Source organism: Aedes aegypti, chromosome 2, assembly GCF_002204515.2.
Source record: "Aedes aegypti strain LVP_AGWG chromosome 2, AaegL5.0 Primary Assembly, whole genome shotgun sequence".
Lineage (NCBI taxonomy): Eukaryota > Metazoa > Arthropoda > Insecta > Diptera > Culicidae > Aedes > Aedes aegypti.
In genome coordinates, this window is record NC_035108.1 from 94,844,706 (window position 1) to 94,863,016 (window position 18,311).

The 18,311-nt window shown below is 39.7% G+C and overlaps 1 protein-coding gene across 4 annotated transcripts in view; it reads right to left on the bottom strand.

Moving 5' to 3' along the window:
* The window catches only part of LOC5575962 (sodium channel protein 60E), a 798,459-nt gene that overhangs the window by 83,604 nt on the left and 696,544 nt on the right, over positions 1 to 18,311 (bottom strand). For all 4 annotated transcript variants that reach the window (XM_021841568.1, XM_021841570.1, XM_021841569.1 and 1 more), the window contains exons 9-10: positions 17,415 to 17,506; positions 6,781 to 6,908 (exon numbers count right to left, since the gene is read on the bottom strand). In XM_021841568.1, the coding sequence (XP_021697260.1) occupies positions 6,781 to 6,908; positions 17,415 to 17,506 (220 nt within the window). The remainder of the gene's footprint in view (positions 1 to 6,780; positions 6,909 to 17,414; positions 17,507 to 18,311) is intronic.

The following is an 18,311-nucleotide window of genomic DNA, read 5'->3' on the forward strand; positions in this document are numbered from 1 at the left end:
GTTTCAATATGGTGACAGGTTCACCCAGAGTATTATTTTCAATTTTTATTTTATCTAAGGTTGTTTAACATTTGTTGAATATTTCATAAAAAAAACAATTCAGTACACTTACTTAAATCAATTTTCTCTGAATTAATTTAACAATATCTAAGTGCATAATATTATAACCAAAATTTGTAAAAAAGTAATCCAATTGCACCCGGTTTGCGACAGCAATAGAATAGACGAAGTGGTTACACATAATTATATAACAAATATTTTTTCTAATAAATTCCTTCGCAAAACATCAATCAATTAAGACTCAATTTCTGATGATAGTATTAAAAGGTAAACACGAACTGTGTGATGATACAGCATACATTTTAAATATTAATATTTTTGTCCCGGATTGGAGCACAATATATCTGGTCACTTTATCCTAAATTGACCTATTCAGACCGTTTTCAATTCTAAGGGCAACTTCACAGGTGGTCCATTTTTTGGTCCAAATTTTATCCAAAAATGGACCTGTCAAAATTAAATAGACCAGTAGGTAAATATAGACCAAACCGCACACGCATGCACCGGTTGTTGCATTTTATTTTTCTATCCATTTCAAAAGTGATCAACGAAAACAAACAAATAGTGAATTGAGCCAGCAGAATTCCAATGCAGAACTGATTGAACCATCAGAATCCCGAAGGAGTACCTGGATGACCTTCAAAAGAATATTTTTTGTTTGTTTTTTTTTTTTGTTTAGAAAGACTTTACCCAGAAGGGGAATTCGTCTCTACTTCAATGCAATTCCCGGAGGAATTCCAATGGAATTCGCGGCGGAGCTCCGAGGGAATTCCCGGCAGAGCTCCGAACAAAATCTCGGTGGTGCTCTGGAGACATTTCTGGAAGAACTGCAGAGAAATCCCCGGTGGAGCTTCGGAGGAACTTCGGAGGAATTGCTAGAGAAACTCCAGAGAAATATATAGAGGAATTTCTGGATGAAGTGCGGAGTATTTCCCGGAGGAAGTCTGAAGAAAATCTCAGAGAAACTCCAAGGGAATTCCTGGAGGAACCCCGTAAGAATTTCTGGAGAAACTCCAAAGGAATTCCTAGAGGAACTCCGAAGGAATTACTGGAGGAACTCCCGAAGTATGGCTGGAGGAACCATGAAGAAATCTCTGGAGGAATCAGTAGAGGAACTCTAGAGGCGTTCCTGTAAGAATTCCAAAGAACTCCGGTGAAACTCCTTGAGAAACTATGGAGGAAATCCGAAGGGATTTCCAGTAGATATCCAAAGGAACTACCATGGAATTGCTGGATCAAATCCAAAGGAAGTACGTGAGGTATTCCGGAAGAATTGATGGAAGAACTTTGGAGCAATTCCCGGTGGTACTTCCGGGGAATTGCTGGTGGAATTCCGAAGGAATTTATGGAAGAAAGAAGCTCGTGGAGGAATTCCGAAGGAATTCTAGGAGAAACTCTTGAGAAATTCCCGGAGAAACTCTGGAGAATTCCTCAGAGAAAATCTAGAGGAACTCCTGGAGTAACTCTAGAAGAATTCCTAGTGGAACTCCAAAATTACTGAGGAAACTCTGAAGAATTCCTGGAGTAGCTCCGAACTTTGGCGGAAATCCGAAGGAATTTCCGGTAAAACTCCAAAGGCAATTCCAGAAGAAACTATGAAGCAAATCCCGAAGGTGCTTACTGAAAATTTTTGGAGAATCTCCAAAGGAACTCATGGTAGAACTCCGAGGTATATATTTGGAGGAATTCCGAGTGAATTCCTGGAGGGACCATAAAGAAATTTTTACCAACGAATTTGAAAGAGTTCTTGGAAAAAATTCTAGAGAAACTACTAAGGAATTCCTTGACCAACTCCGAAAGAATTCATGGAGAAATTCCGAAAGAATTCCTGGAGATACTCTGGAGCACATCCTGGAGGTACTCTGTAGAAATTCTGGAGGAATGCATGGAGTAATGAAATTACTCTGAAGGGAATCTCGGCGGAGCTCTGGAGAATTTCCAGGAGGAAGTCTGGAGTAACTTCTGGAGGAATGCCCGAAGCAATACTAGAGGAATTTCTGGAGGAAATCTGAAGGAATTCCTGGAGGAATTCTTAAATAACTCCTAGAGGAACTCCGGATAAATTTCTAGAGAAACTCCAGAAAATTTGCTGATCCTCCAGCTGAGGAATTTATGAGGGATATCCGGAAAAAAATCCTGGAAGAACTCCTGACAGAACAACGGAATAATTCCAAAAGCAGCTATGGAGGAAATCAAAAGGAATTCCCTGTGGAGCTCTGGAGGAACTCTTGAATAATTCCAAAAGGAGCTATGAAGAAAATCAAAAGGAATTCCCTGTGGAGCTCTGGAGGAACTCCGGAGGATATGCTGGATAAAATCCAAAAGAACTACTGAAAGAACTCCGGAGGAATTTCTGGAGTAACTCAGGAGGAATTACCGGTGAAGCTACGAAGGAATTCTAGGAGAAACTCTGCAGGAATTCCTGGATGAACTCTGGACAAATTCGTAGAGAACCTCCAAAAGAAATTTTGAAAGAACTCCGGAGGCGTTCCTGGAGAAACTCCAGATGTGTTTCTGGAGGAAGCTCGGAGGCGTTTCTAGAGGACCTCCGGGGTAATTGCTTGACGAAATCCGGAGAAACTCTTGGAGAAACTATGGAGGAAACTCGAAGGAATTCCCGATGTCGCTCCGGAGGAACTTTCCAGGAATTACTGGGTGGAATCCAGAGGAATCACTAGAGGAACTCCAAGGGATTTTCTGAAAGAACTCTGGAAGAATTTCCGGTAGAAATCCAGAGGAAGTTCCGAGGAATTGCTGGTTGACATCCAGAGAAATTGGCTGAGGCAATCCAAAAGAACTCTGGAAGAATTTCACGAGGAACTCTGGAGGAATTCCCGGAGAAAGTCTAGAGGAATTCCCGGAGAAACTCTTGAGACATTTCCTGAGGAACTTTGGAGAGATTCTCAGAGGGAATATAGGGATTTTTTTCTAAGTAACTTCAGAAGAATTACTAGTGGAATTATTTGAGGAACTGTGAAGAATTCCTTGAGGAATTCCGAAAAACGGGTGAAAATATGGAGAAAGTGCGAAGGAATTCATAGTGGAGCCCCAAAAGAATTCCTGAAGGAATTCTTGGAAGAAAAGAGGATTTTTTCCGGAGGCATTGCAGGAGAAAATTCGCCAAGAAAATCCTCGGCTCCGGAAGAAATCCTAGTGATAACCTTAAGAGGAGTTCTTGAGATAAATCCCCATATTAATTCACCGAGAAAATTCCCGAAGGAATTTCTGGAGGAAATCCCCAGAGCATTTCCTGCAGTAAAGTCCCGGTTGAATGCCTGGAGCAAATCGTCGGAGATATTATATGAGGAAATCCCGGATGAGTTTGTGGAGCAAATCTCCGGAGCATTTCCTTGAGGTATTCCCGGAGAAATTTCTGGAAGAAATCAACGCAGAAATTTATGGACAAATCCCCGGAGAAATCCCTAGAGGAAATCTCCGGATCAATTCGTGGAGGAATTTCTCGGAAAAGTTCTTAGAAATCTCCGGAAGAATTCCTGGAGGAAATACTCGGAGGAGTTGCTATTGGGAATTCCCTGAGGAATTCGTTGAGATAATCCTGAAATAGTTTTTGGTGGATATCCCCAAAGGAACCCTCGAAATCCCTGAAAATCGCCGATAAAATTTTTGGAGAAAATTCCCGGAGGAATTCTTGAAAAAAAATTGCCGGAGAAATTTCTGGAGGAAAACTCCGCAACAATTTCTGGAGGAAATCCCCGGAGGTGCTACTTGAGAAAATCCCCGGAGCAATTCCTGGAAGTAATCCCTGTAAGAATATCTGGAGGAAATCCCTCGAGGAAATCCTGAAATAAATCGCCGGATGGATTCCTGGAGAAAATCCCCGGAGGAATTCTTGGCAAATACCCGGATGAATTACTGGAGCAAATCGCCAGAGCAGTTTCAGGAGGAACTCCTGGACGAAATTTTTCGGAAGAATTTCTGGGAAAAATCGCCGGAGGCGTTTCTATGACAAAACTCCTGGGGAATTTCTGGAGAAAATCTCTGAATTAGTTCTTCAGGGATATCCCCGAAAGAATCCTTGAAATTTCCGGAGAAATTCCTGGAGGAAATTCTTGGAAAAATTCCTGGTGGAAATCTCCTGATAAATTTTCCGAAAAAATCCCTGGAGGAACTTCCTAATGAAATCCCCGGACAAATTGCTATTGGAAATTCTTTGAGAAATTCCTGGAGAAAATCCCCAGAGGAATACTTAAAAAAAACTCCGGAAGAATCCTTTGGGAAAAAAATCTCCTGAAGAATTTCTGGAGAAAATCCCCATAGAAATTCCTGAAGGAAATCCATGGAGGAGTTCTAGGCAAAAATCTCCGGAGGAATTCCTGAACGATACCCCTCAAGGAATTTCTAAACGAAATCCCCGGAAAAATACCTGGAGCAAATCGTTGGAGTTTTTGAAGGAAATCCTCGGATGAAACCCTGGAGCAAATCTCCGTAAGAATTTCTGGAGGAAATCTCCAGAGCAATTTGCTGGGAAGAATTCCTAAAGAAAATCTCCGGAGGAGTTCTTGAGGGATATAGCTGAAGGAATCCTTGAAATCTCCGGGAGAATCTCCAGTGGAATTCCTGGAGAAATTCTCGAATAAATTCTTGGAGGAAATTCTCTTGAGAAATCCCGGTAGAATTTCTAGAGAACATCTTCGGAAGAATTTCGTACGGAATTTCTGAACAAAATTCCTAGGAGAACTCCAGGACAAAACCTTCGTAGGAAGTGCTATTGTAAATCTCCTGAGGAATTCAATATCCGGAGGAATCTTGGAAAAAATCTCTGGTGCAGTTCCCCAGCGAAATTCCTAAATAGACGATCCCCGGATAAATTGACAGAAAATATCCCTGAAGGAATTCCTGTCGGAAATCCCCTAATGAATTCCTGGAGAAAATCCCCGAAGAAATTCCTGGAACATATTTTTAAAATTCTTCTCTTTCCTTTGGAATTCCAAACTGCTTTCCTTGTTTCTAGAATGCTAGAAAGCTTTGCTTTCCCTCCTTCCTTCTTAAATCACTTCATCTTTTTCACATCCATCTGCTTCAAAGAGAAAAATTCGAACTGGTAAACAAACATGTGCCAAACCAGATTTGGAACAGCTGAAATCCAGGCAGTTTGCCTGTTTAAAAAAATAAACCAGAAAACAGGTATAAAATAAAATAAGAACATTATTTGCAACACCGTTGCAAGCTCCAATTCTTAACACGGTCCAAAAATGTGGACCAAAGCTGTGAGTTGCCCTAATATCTCATCCAAGTAGTCTATGACTTTGAAAAATGCGTAATTTGGTGCAAGGCATTTTGAAGGAAGGTAATTCAATCTGTCAGATTTTTCCTTGCGCCATTTTTGAACACCTAGTGATAGCTGGTTACTTTGTTTTGCTCTTGGTTGAAAGGGCACCGTCACTTATGCATTAATTCTCTGCTACATGATTCGCTTACCAGGTAAAAATATTAACTAGTTTTAATTGCATTTCACCAATTCCGTCCATGATTCTCAAGTTTTGAAAGTCGTTCATAGACTACTATGAACATCTCTTATATTTCTAAATATATGAATAAGTATACGAAAAAAAACTTTTGAAGCTGATTACTAATGGTAAAAAGTCTGAGAAATGGATCTGTGTCAATCCCCTTGAGTGCAGAGTTTTACTACAGCCACTATTCCCTTTGTATTATCAATATTTGCATGTATTTGTCTACAACAACAGAATCAATCAAAACTTTCTAGAAAATGAGAAAAACTATAATCAACTCTACTCAGATCTGCAAGTGTATTTTTAAGATTCAAAAATAGAGTCAGGAAAAAACTCGTATATCATTCTGAATTTCGGTAAGAATTTGGAACAGGGTGTTCCTGAACATTATTTCATAGTAAATACTTCTATTCAGATATTCCAGGAATATGAGAGCAAAATCAGAAAATAATTATTTAAATTATAAGATAAAATGAATACCTTTAATTCGGTTGGGTAAATTTGCAAAACATATTAAAATCTTTTTACCTTACTTCAAAACAATTAACATACAAATTGCAGCCTCCTTGTTTCTACATTGTCTAGGGAAAAGTTGACCAAATGTGACAGTCTTAGAGCTGTTGTACAGTCAACTCTCCACATCTCGATGTTCTACATCTCGATATCTCTCCCTATGTCGATGTTTTCATAAGTCCCTTCAGTCTGCATACATTTTCACTCTCCATATTTCGATATCCTCCTTAGCTCGATATCTCCATATCTCGATGTGTTTCTGTTGATTTTTCGTTCTCAATTTTCTCTCCGTATGTCGATATGACCAATATCGAAGGTTACTAGACCAAAGTTTTGGGATTCAAAACAAATTAGGAGCGCAAAATGACGTCTGTTTGTGTATTATTTTCTTGACAACGGAGTGTTTTCAATCTAGTATTCATCAAAAATGTGTTCTTTGTCTCGATCTCTCCCTATCTCGATGGTCCCATCGATATCGAGATGTGGAGAGGCAACTGTAGTTTTTATAGTGGGTAATCATCAATCGATTTCCCAGGCACTACGATGAATAATTTTTGCATGAGATAACATGTTTTTCATTAGCCGATCAATCGCGGCAGAATTGCGTCCGTTTTTTTCCAAAACATTACTCTGTCCCTAGTATAAAAAAAATCATAAAAAAAAGTTACAACACTTCAAAGTACCCTGGAATCATGTTGAACCCAGAACGCAGGGAAACTTTTATCATACTTACCATATTATACACATTCTCCCAATAATCTAATGTAATGAGCTGGAAGGTTGTTAACATTGACCACATAAAGTTGTCAAAATTGGTGTAACCGTGATTGGGGTTCTCTCCGACGCAAAGACATGTGTACTCTGAAAGTAGAAATTACATCATCGAACATTAGCATCATACTTTGTAGAGGTAGTACCCAACTGACCGAAGTGTGGACCATAAACACATGTGATGGTGGTCAATTCCATCGGATAGTTCGAAATTGACAATGTGTAGATACCCATTAGCCGTTGCGTTTCGCTGGTTGGACGTGGAAGCAGATGGCGATATGCTGACAAAATAACGTTCAAGGACTATCGAATGCACTCACTTCCCAGCATATAAACTCGACATCGTGCATCCCAATTCCCGCTGGAATGGTTTTGATGCGGCTAAATTGGACAGCACACGACGACGGTGGAGACGCCAGTTCCCGTTTGCTGCACAGACAGGAAGCTAATCTTGCTTAATATTCGATGTCATTTTGCATATTACATAACTTTCGATTGTCCGGGATGAAGTGTGTTTTACTGTCCCCCGGGGAAACATATCGTGATGCCATCCCGGTTGTTCGGAAATGGAGCACACAACATCTATTGCTATCACGGGTGAGGAAACTATCGAAAATGTGCATGGTAGAGAGAGGGGTTGTGAATTATACATATGGCGGGATCCCGTCCATTCCGGAAGCTATTTTTGGTTTACCAAAATACGATCGAAGAAATGATGTGAAAAAGGATGCATATATTGATCGAATGATGATGCTGGTGATGGGTTTACAGTTGCTTCGTGTTTCACTCCTTTAATTTTATGAATGATTCCACCACGACCAGTTGTATTCGGTTAGAATAACGTGTAGGAATGTGTCACGTTTTCAGTTACCATCAAATTGTAGACAGTTCAACCTTAACTCACCCAGGGTGACAATTGATAAACAACCGACTCATTTATACTGGTGAAATTCCTGTTGAACCCGAGGGTGATACATCAATTCAACCGTTTCCGACAATGAAAATTTTAATTGACATCGACCAATCAGAGTTTACATCTATCTGCTGAATAATGTAACGCTGATTGATATGTTCTATTGAGGTGAAGCCCCATCATTGATTGCACTCGAACGAGACGAGCCCACAAACCGACAAATAAGGGGGCATGTCATGAGCAAACGAAGCAATTGGAACTCAAACATTCACCAACCGATCAGCCAACGCGCTCTCCGTATGTCATTGCTGACGGTCTATGCAACTATTGATGCACCTTTCGTTCTATGGTAAATGCCGATTCACCTACATCTCTAAGTCAGAACCCCCAATCCAAGCGAATCTATTTTCAATAGGACACATCCCTCAATCGTCTACGACACCAATCGACCGCCTGGAAATAGTGAGCGCAAACATGGCATGGAAGCACGGAATCACAGCTTCCGGTGAATAGAACGGTGCGTGCGTTGAGACGAGGTTCAGAGTTTTACAGAATCTCGCCTTTTTGCACAAACAAGTGAACTTCGCTCTTTCGAACCGTTGGAAAACGATATGGAAATCTACCTTATAGCATAGACATGGCACCACCGGGTGGGGTGATACAGCTTCCGACATGTTTCCTATTTATTTGTCATTTCGGTTAGTGCAATAATGGTGCTTTGCTATGCAAATTCGAGCAAGTCCCGGCATCGCACGTTGAGGAAACCGTGGGAAACAGCATTCGTCGTTAGATTTTGTTGAGACTACTAGGTTTCCCATCTAGTTCCTGCCGAGGTATTTCCCATTAGCCGAACGTGCTGTTGCCGTAGCTGTGAATGCACATCTGAATGGATGCAATTTAAATTAGTGAATACTTTGGGAATCTGTACGACAACTATTTTGGTATAGCTTATTGTGCGTTGTCCCAAATAGAGATTTCGTTTTTAAGATAACATTTTGATTGAAATCGAAGTAATTTGAACAAGATTTCGGGAAACATGAAGCAGTTTTTCTAGAACGAAAAGGCTTGCTTTTGGACCCATTAGGCTAGAAACCGTGCCATCGATTTTTAGTTAAACCTTTTGGCGAAAGGAAAGTTTCGTTAGCGCTGATAATCCTTCTCAAACACCGTCTTGTAAAAACCCTCTTAGAAAGTCTTCTTAAATTTATTAGATATTAGAACGGTAAACCAACTAAGACAGAATAACATTGAATTTAGAGTAGTAGAGTTAGAGTCCAGCCCGATATCGCATTATTTTTTAGGTATTAAATGCCACACAGGACCACGTGATTATTGAGCTAAAATCGAATTCAGGTTAACTTCTGCGTCCATGAGTCCTCTCATAGCGTAGGAGTAACGCGCCCTAACTAGAGTTCAATTCTCACTGAGAAGACGTGTAACTTTTTTTTCAAAACTTCACATCAATTTGTCCATTTTACCCAATTGCAATGTATATGTAATGTTTAGCTTTTCGGTAGTTGTTTTCACAACTTGCTTTCCACTACGATATCTTTCCGAGAGAAATATAAATATAATCAAAACATTTTTGTGTTTCACGGTGCGAAAGTCTGTAGTGGGACTGATATGTGGTTACTTTTCGTTATGGGACAATTTGACTTGCTGTTTTTTCGTAATTTTTCCGAGTAAATCGTATTGATTCATTAGTGCAGCTGAAAAAGCATCGAAAGAGATGTTGAAAACTGAACTCAACTCAATTTTGACAAAAATGCATATGGGACTGACTTGCGATTCCCGGCAGTAAATGTTAAGCCCTCAGTACACTCATTGCCAAGTGTGCAAATTTTTCCACACGCATAATAGTAGTTTACGGAACAAGTTGCAGAATGATGATTTTTACAGCACGAGTTGTAAATTTATCCTACGAGGCTTTCCGAGTAGGATAATTACGACGAGTGTTGTAAAAATCGAGTTCTGCAACAAGTTACGTACAACATTTTTTGCAATTTCGTAGAAGACCACTAGAGGGTATCAAAAATTATATCAGAATGCATTCACCATTATTTTATAATTTCTGAAAAATTGTTGTGTAATGATTCATTACGCTACTCAAAACAGTTGCGTAATGAGAAAGCGTTGCGTAATGAATCATTACAGCACTGGTTTCAGTTGCGTAATGACTATTCCCGCACTGCATACTTCAGTGCAGGAAAGTAGGCCGTTTCATGACAGATTGGCATGAGTAAAAACAGCCTATTACGATGAGAAATTGCAAAAACTAACACTTCAATATCCACTCGACACTTCAGATGTTATGTCATTGTTGAGACCGAGGTTTGCATGTTGGTTTATGCGTGCGGAAAAATTTGCACACTTTACAAACAGTGTACTGAGGGCTTTACGCTCGAAATCAAACGTCAATGAAATCAAAATAAAACAAATGTGAATTGATTCAATTGATCGCGCTGATCCCGCCGTCCTAATCGAATTAAATATTTATGGAGGAGATTGTGAGGAAATCAGAAAGTAACTATTACAAATTCATTGTTTTTTTTTTGTGAATGGTCTGATTTTTATCTTCATTGCCGTATGGAGAATTCGCCGAAAAACCAAGTGGCTACGTGTGACACAGCATTGGAGGTAGACTTCCGAGAAGTAGTGTTCCTGGAGTCGGAAAACGACCGCGAGACCTTCCCCGATCCGGCTACCGAAACGGAACAACTTTCTTCGAACTTTTTGAATGTTTCTCTGCCATCTGATTTTGAAAAGGACAACCGGAGCACTGGAAGCAGTCTTTTGCACCAATCGCGTTCAGGAGATACAATATCTACGGATGGAGCTGGGTCGCATGTGCTTACTTATGTGCTTTACTTAGCAACTAATATGCTTCAAGATTAATATTTCGGTAGGAGACTTTATAAAATACCAATTTCATTTTTTTGGTGTTTTCTTTGCTCGCTGCTTTTGCACTCAACATTTGACGGACCCAGTGTATAAGCGAGATGTATTTGGTCGTTCAATTTCGAAACTACAACACTGTATTTGGGATCATAGTAATGCCTTAATATCCCGCGAAGTTCTTGTCGACCACATCGAGGCTGAAGAGTGTCAACTGGGCATCTAAACGGGCACCAGATTTGTCCGACATGGTGAAATTTGTCTTTTTTAAACACGGCAAAACTAAGAAACTATACACGTTTAGCGATTTGAAAGAAAACACCAAGTTGTTATCCAAATGGATTCACATTATTCAAGTATTCCATCGCTGTTGCAAGTCATACTCTGTGGGAAACGATTAACAAGAAACTGTTACATCCGGAATTGAAAGTTAAAACTGGTGCACCGGCTAACCAAGAAATATTTGGCTGTATCAATCAACCCATTCGCATTTTTATGCTTTGTATGCATCTTGGGAGAAATGGGTAAACTGCATTTATGCTCAACCAGTTCATGCTAAATTCATGAAAGAGGCCCCTCCAGATGAATATCTGCACCTGTTTTGCACAGTTCTTCTTTCGGAAGGGGTTGCAGGTGGCATACAATATAACGCTCTGATCAAGAGACTGCAATTTTGCTTTGACAGATTTGATAAATACTTCGCCACCCTTGGAGATGGCTCAGTAATGTACAATTTTGTTTGACGACACGACTCCAAACTATTCCAATATTGCTTGTGCTGAGTTGCCGCCCAAGAATTAATCTGAAACTTCACACAGCACTTCGAAATTGGAATATCTGGCTCAGGGCCAATGAAATCATGCGATGCTCCTTCGAGAGCTAGCTCATCAGCCAATTTATTTCCAGCTATGGAAGAATGTCCAGGTCAGGGATAGAAAATGTACTGTAGCAAACATTTACCACCTCGACATTCACATTTTTCTACACGACCATCAAAATCCAAAGCAAACCATGACCGTTCAAAACAAAAAAAAATGTCACGGCTCTTCAAAACTGTAATCTTCTTCTTCGCAACGTTGTTTTTTCGAACCCGAAATGGATTTTTCTCCAGTAGATCCAGTACCCATAAACGGTAAGAGCAAGAAAGTGCTTCCTGTTCAAGATGTATGTGTAGTGGCGCAACGTCGAAAATGGCCTCAAGCGCTGCTGTGGGAGTTGTAGAGAACGCACCAGACATCGCCATCAAGCACATCCTTTGGAGATGGCCCAATTTTGATTGGATTGTTCTCACTTCGCCCTTTTGCCACCACACAAGACATCCATATGCCAATATTGGTCGAACAACTGTTGTGTAAACCCATTTGATATACTTGTGTTTGAGGCCCCAAATTTTACCAAAGGTTCACCGGCGTTGACCGAAGGCCATGTAAGCTTTTTTGACTCTGAACTCAATGTGAGGTGTCCATGAAAGTTCTCTCTCCGTAAAAAGAACAATAGATGTTTTATTAGGATTAACCGAAAGGCCATATTGGCGACACCAACTCTCGACTACCTGAAGAGCACTTTGCATCAGGTCGAATAGGGTGCTTATGCACATACCAACTATCAAAGCTAGATAGTCGTCGGCAAATCCATAAGTTGGAAAACCGCTATTATTGAGTTGCCTCAATAGCGTATCTGCTACGAGATTCCACAAAAGTGGTGACAATGCTCCGCCTTGGGGGCATCCGCAAACACTCAATTTTCGAATCGCTGCTTGACGCAATGTCGAGAAGAGATGTCGGTTTTTGAGCATTTGATGAATCCAATTGGTAATCATTGTAGGTAGCCCATGGTTTCGTGCAGCTTCCAATATGACATCGAATGGCACCCTCAATATCCAAGAAAACACCCAAGCAGCATTCTGAGCGAATGCTTTCTCGATATCGTAAACAACTTTGTATAAAAAAGTCACTGTGGACTTTCTAGATTGGTAAGCATGTTGATTCACATGAAGAGGCATGTTTGCCAAATAAACATCATGGATGTGATGATCAATAATGCGTTCCAAACATTTCAGAAGGAAAGAGGTCAGACTGTTTGGTCTAAAACTCTTCGCTTCCTCATACGACGCACGTCCTTCTTTTGGGATAAACTTTACAGTAATATCACGCCAGGATCTGGGAATATACCCGGTAGCAAAACTGCTTACAAGTAGCTTTTTCAAAACATGTTTGATAAACTCAAATCCCTTCTGGAGCAGAACAGGATAAATCCCATCTGCTCCTGGAGATTTGCAAGGAGCAGAACTATTGAGTGCCCATTGAATCGATTCAGTACTTACGATACTGCGAGCCGAAGCCAGAGACTCATAACTACATGAAAAGACATTTGGTTCATTCGTAGATGCTAAGTCCACACATCCGGGAAAGTGTGTATTGAATAAACATTCTACAATTTCTTCGTCAGAAGAAGTGAAGTCACCATTAGGTAAGCGAATTTCGTTCACTTGGAAATCCTTAGATTTTGCAAGGATTTTGTTCAGCCGACTAACTTCACTCAAACTGGATACATTTGTACAAAGGTTTTTCCAGCCGGATCGTTCAGCAGAACGAAGAGCCTTCTTGTAAGCCTTGCGAGCCAACTTGAACGACTCTGTCCAGCTGAACGGCGTCTGTTCCAACTCCTTCTACACTGTTTCCTGAGCCTAGTCAGATCGAAATTCCACCATGGGGTCCCTCGTGTAGTCTTTACAGACCGCAGAGGACATGCTTCTTCAAAAGCTTCCATAATGTAGGATGTTGTAGTATCAAAGGCATCATCCAAATCACTTGGATTTTCAATGGACGTAGAATATCCATGAAATTTGGTCGCAACCAATTCAATATAGAGTTCCCAATTTGTTGACCGGGGATTCCTAAAACGCAAAGTCTGCGCAGTTACATTTGAATGTTCAAAGAAGATGTAGCAGTGATCAGATAATGATTCCTCATCTGATACATGCCAATTCGTCAACTCGTGACTGATTCTATTCGAGCAGAGCGTTATTTCTAACACTTCTTCTCTATTAGATACCATGAAGGTTGGGCGATTGCCTATGTAAGTAATCCAAGATCTATACTACCTAAGTATTCCATCAGACTGGAGCCTCTCAAATTAATATCTGAGCTCCCTTGTGGCACTCCTATGTTTATTCCTAACGTTTTGCTAATTTTGCTCTCAACTGCTACGAATGGATTACCTGCTTTGCTTTTGTCCACAATTGATCAGCAGAAGATTTCTCGTTTCATTTTGTATGGGTGCCAACTAGAATATGAAACATACATCGATAGTAATTTTGATGTTAGCATTTCTTTCCAAACAAAACTTAATATTGACAATGCTCTCGAAACCTTACAATGTTGTGTGATGCAAATTTTGAAATTTAGGCTCCCCTATGCTTAAACGATTTTTATTATGGTAAATAGCATCCTCCCAAAGTTTAAAGTGATTCGGTAGAAATTTGACTATGCACACGCCATTTGAAGTTTATATGGAGATTACTATGGAAAACGCCAACCTTTTGTGTTCAGCCCTCTACCTCGTTGTCATAATATTTCATGGAAAAGTGAACAAACTCTACTCATGTGAAATCTTTCCAGCTACAACTTTGCCGAAGACCACATTTTGATTGGACGTCAGGATAAATTGCTATTCATAGGTAATCATAAAGTGGACTTGCATTTTACATGCTCGACCAACTGCTCGGCAGGCAACAGTGGTGCTCCACCCAAGTAATCACTGGCTAATTCGCCTTTTTGGCCTTATAGGGCTATTATACGGCCAATATGCGGCATGTCAGCTGTATTATAGCACTATATTGGCACGCAGAGCGAATTAAAGTGCTATATGGTTACTTGGGCAGGCGGGTAGAATCAGTCTTCCCACGAACGGAATCGATGTGCAACTTTGGTTTGAATCTTGCAACTTGTGTTGAACCGCAAACGCGCTTCCTCTGTACCAGCGTACCAAACCGAACCTGGATCATGTGTACTTCGGTTCAAACTTTAGTTCAAACTTGGGTTCAAATAATGGCACAAAGCAGGCAGACGGAGAACGGTTGAAATCCACGCGGATAAAATTCTACGATCATATATGGAACTTCTTGGTTCAAATTGCAAGACCCTTGAGGCTTCAATAAATGTTTCATTTAAGCAGATCAATTGAGATCAATACTTTGAATAACATTTAGCGGTAACTTTATTTAAAAAAAACAAGGATTTTACTATATCAAACAACAAGACACGATAAGTAGGAATTGATACGCGTGGATATCAACAATTTTCTGTCTGTCCAATAAGCCATTTTATGAGACGTTTCGGATCATATGGTTTCCGTTTGTTTACCAGCTTTGAAAGTTTCTGGCGGGCCGATTTATTTACGTTTCTTCTAGCGCTACATTTGGAAGGAGCATATTCAATAATGGCGCTGGTGGCAATGCAACACAGTTTTTAATGTTCGCATGTAAAATTTAAATCAGTAGGCAGGGAAGATATTTTTCATCTACGTTACCTGTAATACATGTAAACCGGGCAGAAACATGCGCTGAAAGAGACGGGGAAGTCATCGGCAACAAAAATGTGACTAGCGCCATTCAGATATCATGCTAGTTTTTTGAACAACAACAATGAGCGGCCCGCCAGAAAACGTCATTCGAACGTCTCGTAAAATGGCTTATTGTATCATCGTTCTGAACCTCGGATGCAACCGAAGATTTGCACCAAAATTTGAACCGCGGTTGCAAGATTTTTTTTCGTTTTTTCTTTTTTCTGTTTCTGTTCGGGCAGAACCACTGCGACCATATTTCTTTAATCTTTTGTTGTATACCCGTGTCCTTTGTTTAGTGCATGTCGTTCTACTCCATTACTATTGAGAAATAATGAAGTAGTCATTTTATTTACAAATATCATCTTTACCATTTTGCATAGAGCCTCTTTAGAAAAAGATACCGCTATTTATACCTTTCGGAGAAAATAGTTTGTCACCATTAAACACTCAAAAGCGCGCCCCTTAATCAGGTTCGGCCACTATGCTGGTTGAATGATACTGATTTTTACCATGCATCGTTACTCTAGCTTATCAAATTATTGCTTCTACTTATAAGGTTCAAAGTCGTTTTTTTGAAACTGAACAGGTTTCATCGCATGAGACATTTAGATTCCTTGCAACAAGAAGTTTATTTTAGAAGTTAGGATTTTTGCTACTCCACCGATTCGGAATCGTGTCCCTCCTAGATACCGAAAGATAAACTCTTAATCTCGGAAAGAACTTGTCGCATGAGTTGAAACCAACCTCAGATGCTGATTGAGCCATTTTTCCACTTAGACCTCCTCATCATCTAGGACAAATAGGTGAGTCTTAGTGGCTTGTTACTCTCTTATACTCTTCCGACCGTACCTTATAAGTATTAACAAGAACAGATACAACAAGAGTACAATATGGTAGATCTTACCCCGTAACACACCTCGAAAAGGTGATCACCCGCGTTACGGGTTAAATTTTAAATTTTGATTTGTGCTATACTCAATTTCTAATGCAATGAGAAATTTTCACCATGATCTCGGGGCCATTTTTGATTTCAAATGAAAGCTATAGCCTTTTTCTATACGATGCCACTAAGTTTGCTATGTGTTCCTTGCGAAATATGAGACATATCACGTGACGAAATACCCAAGATTTATCAAAAAATGGGCTTTTTCGCAAACTGTTCAGCTAGCTGGCGTACGAGGGGTCCACCAATTTGAGAAAACAGAAAGGACCATCCTTAAGTTTTATCGAAAACTAGCGATCAGTGACAAAAAATTGGAATTCTAACGATGGGTGCCGATGGCGGCCTGGTTTCAGCGAGAATTGCTCACTAGTCCAATAGAAAATCAAATTATTTAGGACTTCGACAACATTCTCAATCAAGAGAACGTTTTCGAAAATGCCTGGGAGACTGATTTGGAAAAAGTGAGAACTATTATTTAAAAAATTCAAAAATATGAAAGCTCCTGGCGATGATGGAATTTTCTACTTCCCCATAAAGAAACTTACAGAGAGCAGCTTATCATTCTTGGTTGATATATTGAATAAATGTTTTTAGTTGGCATATTTTCCTGACCAATGGAAAAATGTCAAGGATGTACCAATTTTAAAACCGCACAAAATCCTGCAGAAGCATCCAGCTATCGTTCAATCAGTTTGCTTATTTCCACCAGTAAACTCTTTGGAAAGGTCATTTTAGACAGAATGATGGTCCACATCAACAAAAATTCATTTTTTTGCCAATGAACAGTTTGGATTCCGACATGGACATTCGACCGTTCATCAACTTTTACGTGTAAATAATTTGAATCGTTCCAACAAATCTGAAGGCTATTCAACTGGTCTTGCTTTTCTGGACATAGAAAACGCATTCAACAGTGTTTGGCATGATGTATATGTGGGTAATGTACGTAATACAAATAAAACAAATCAAAAATAGTCTTTTGGAGAATCACTATCATCGATTTAATCACCTTTATCAACGGTGATAAATCTTACTCATGAGTTTAATTCTATTAAATCCGAACACCTTTCGACCCAAACCCGTGCCACAATAAAGTGTCGCTCTGTCATCATAACAGGATTGATTGATTTAAACCCATCTGTGTCGCCATCTGCTTCCAAACATCCGGTGACTGTGTTGTTATTCGATTAACACATTTTTTTCCATTTCAGTCGGCGCTTATCGGGATTTTAATTGAATTTCGAACCTTAATTTTCCGCTTTCCGCCATCGGTACTTACCGGGAGGACAGTGACGCGCTCCGGTCAGATTCCCGCACAGCAAAGGCATATCCTCGTCGTCTATGAGCCAGTTTTCGGTATCGTTCACCCACCTGCAGTTGAAAACAAGGGGAAAAAAATAAATAACCAAACGGTGTTCTTTTTTTTATCGAGTAGGAATTGAATTTATTTTTCGAAACATCCGACAGACGATCGAAAGTACCGTCATTCGGGAGCAAATCGATTACTGAGTCAATTCCTCTCAAGGAGTCTAAATACCTCGAAAGCATCACAGACATTCAATGTTTTCTAGTTTTTTTTTGGATATCTAATGATGATTTCAAACTATTTTGTTTTCCAAAAAGGTTAGCTGGCATCAAATTATTCAAATTTTCAAAGGTGTAACTATCATTGTGACAAAGTCAATACAACAAAACGTTGATGCTAAGCCTCGATGCAAGTTGCCAGTATTTGTAATTGTATATCCCATTTTACCCAAACATACACAAATCTTTGCTTTCGAAATTTTTGTTTGATTTATCAAAAATCATTTACGTGGGCTGGAAGAAATCGAGGAAATTTTTCAAACAATATCTGAAATCTTAAGAATAACATTACGAAAAATTCTGAAATACCGTTTTGATTCATATTACAGACACTTAAGGCCTGAGGGAAGTATAGCACAGCATAGAGTATTCAAAATAAATCATTCTGTATGATTCATCAGCGTTATCGAGCGTCGGAAACCCTTAACTTTCGATTCGTGGGTAAAGAATACGCTTCCGCAACTTGAGTAATTTTAAATAAATCGAAATGTATAGCCTTTTGATGATTCTTATTTCGGACGAGTCCTCACTTTTACCTCATATTCCGGACACTTTGATTCGAATTCCGGACATCTCATGAAAGTCATTAATA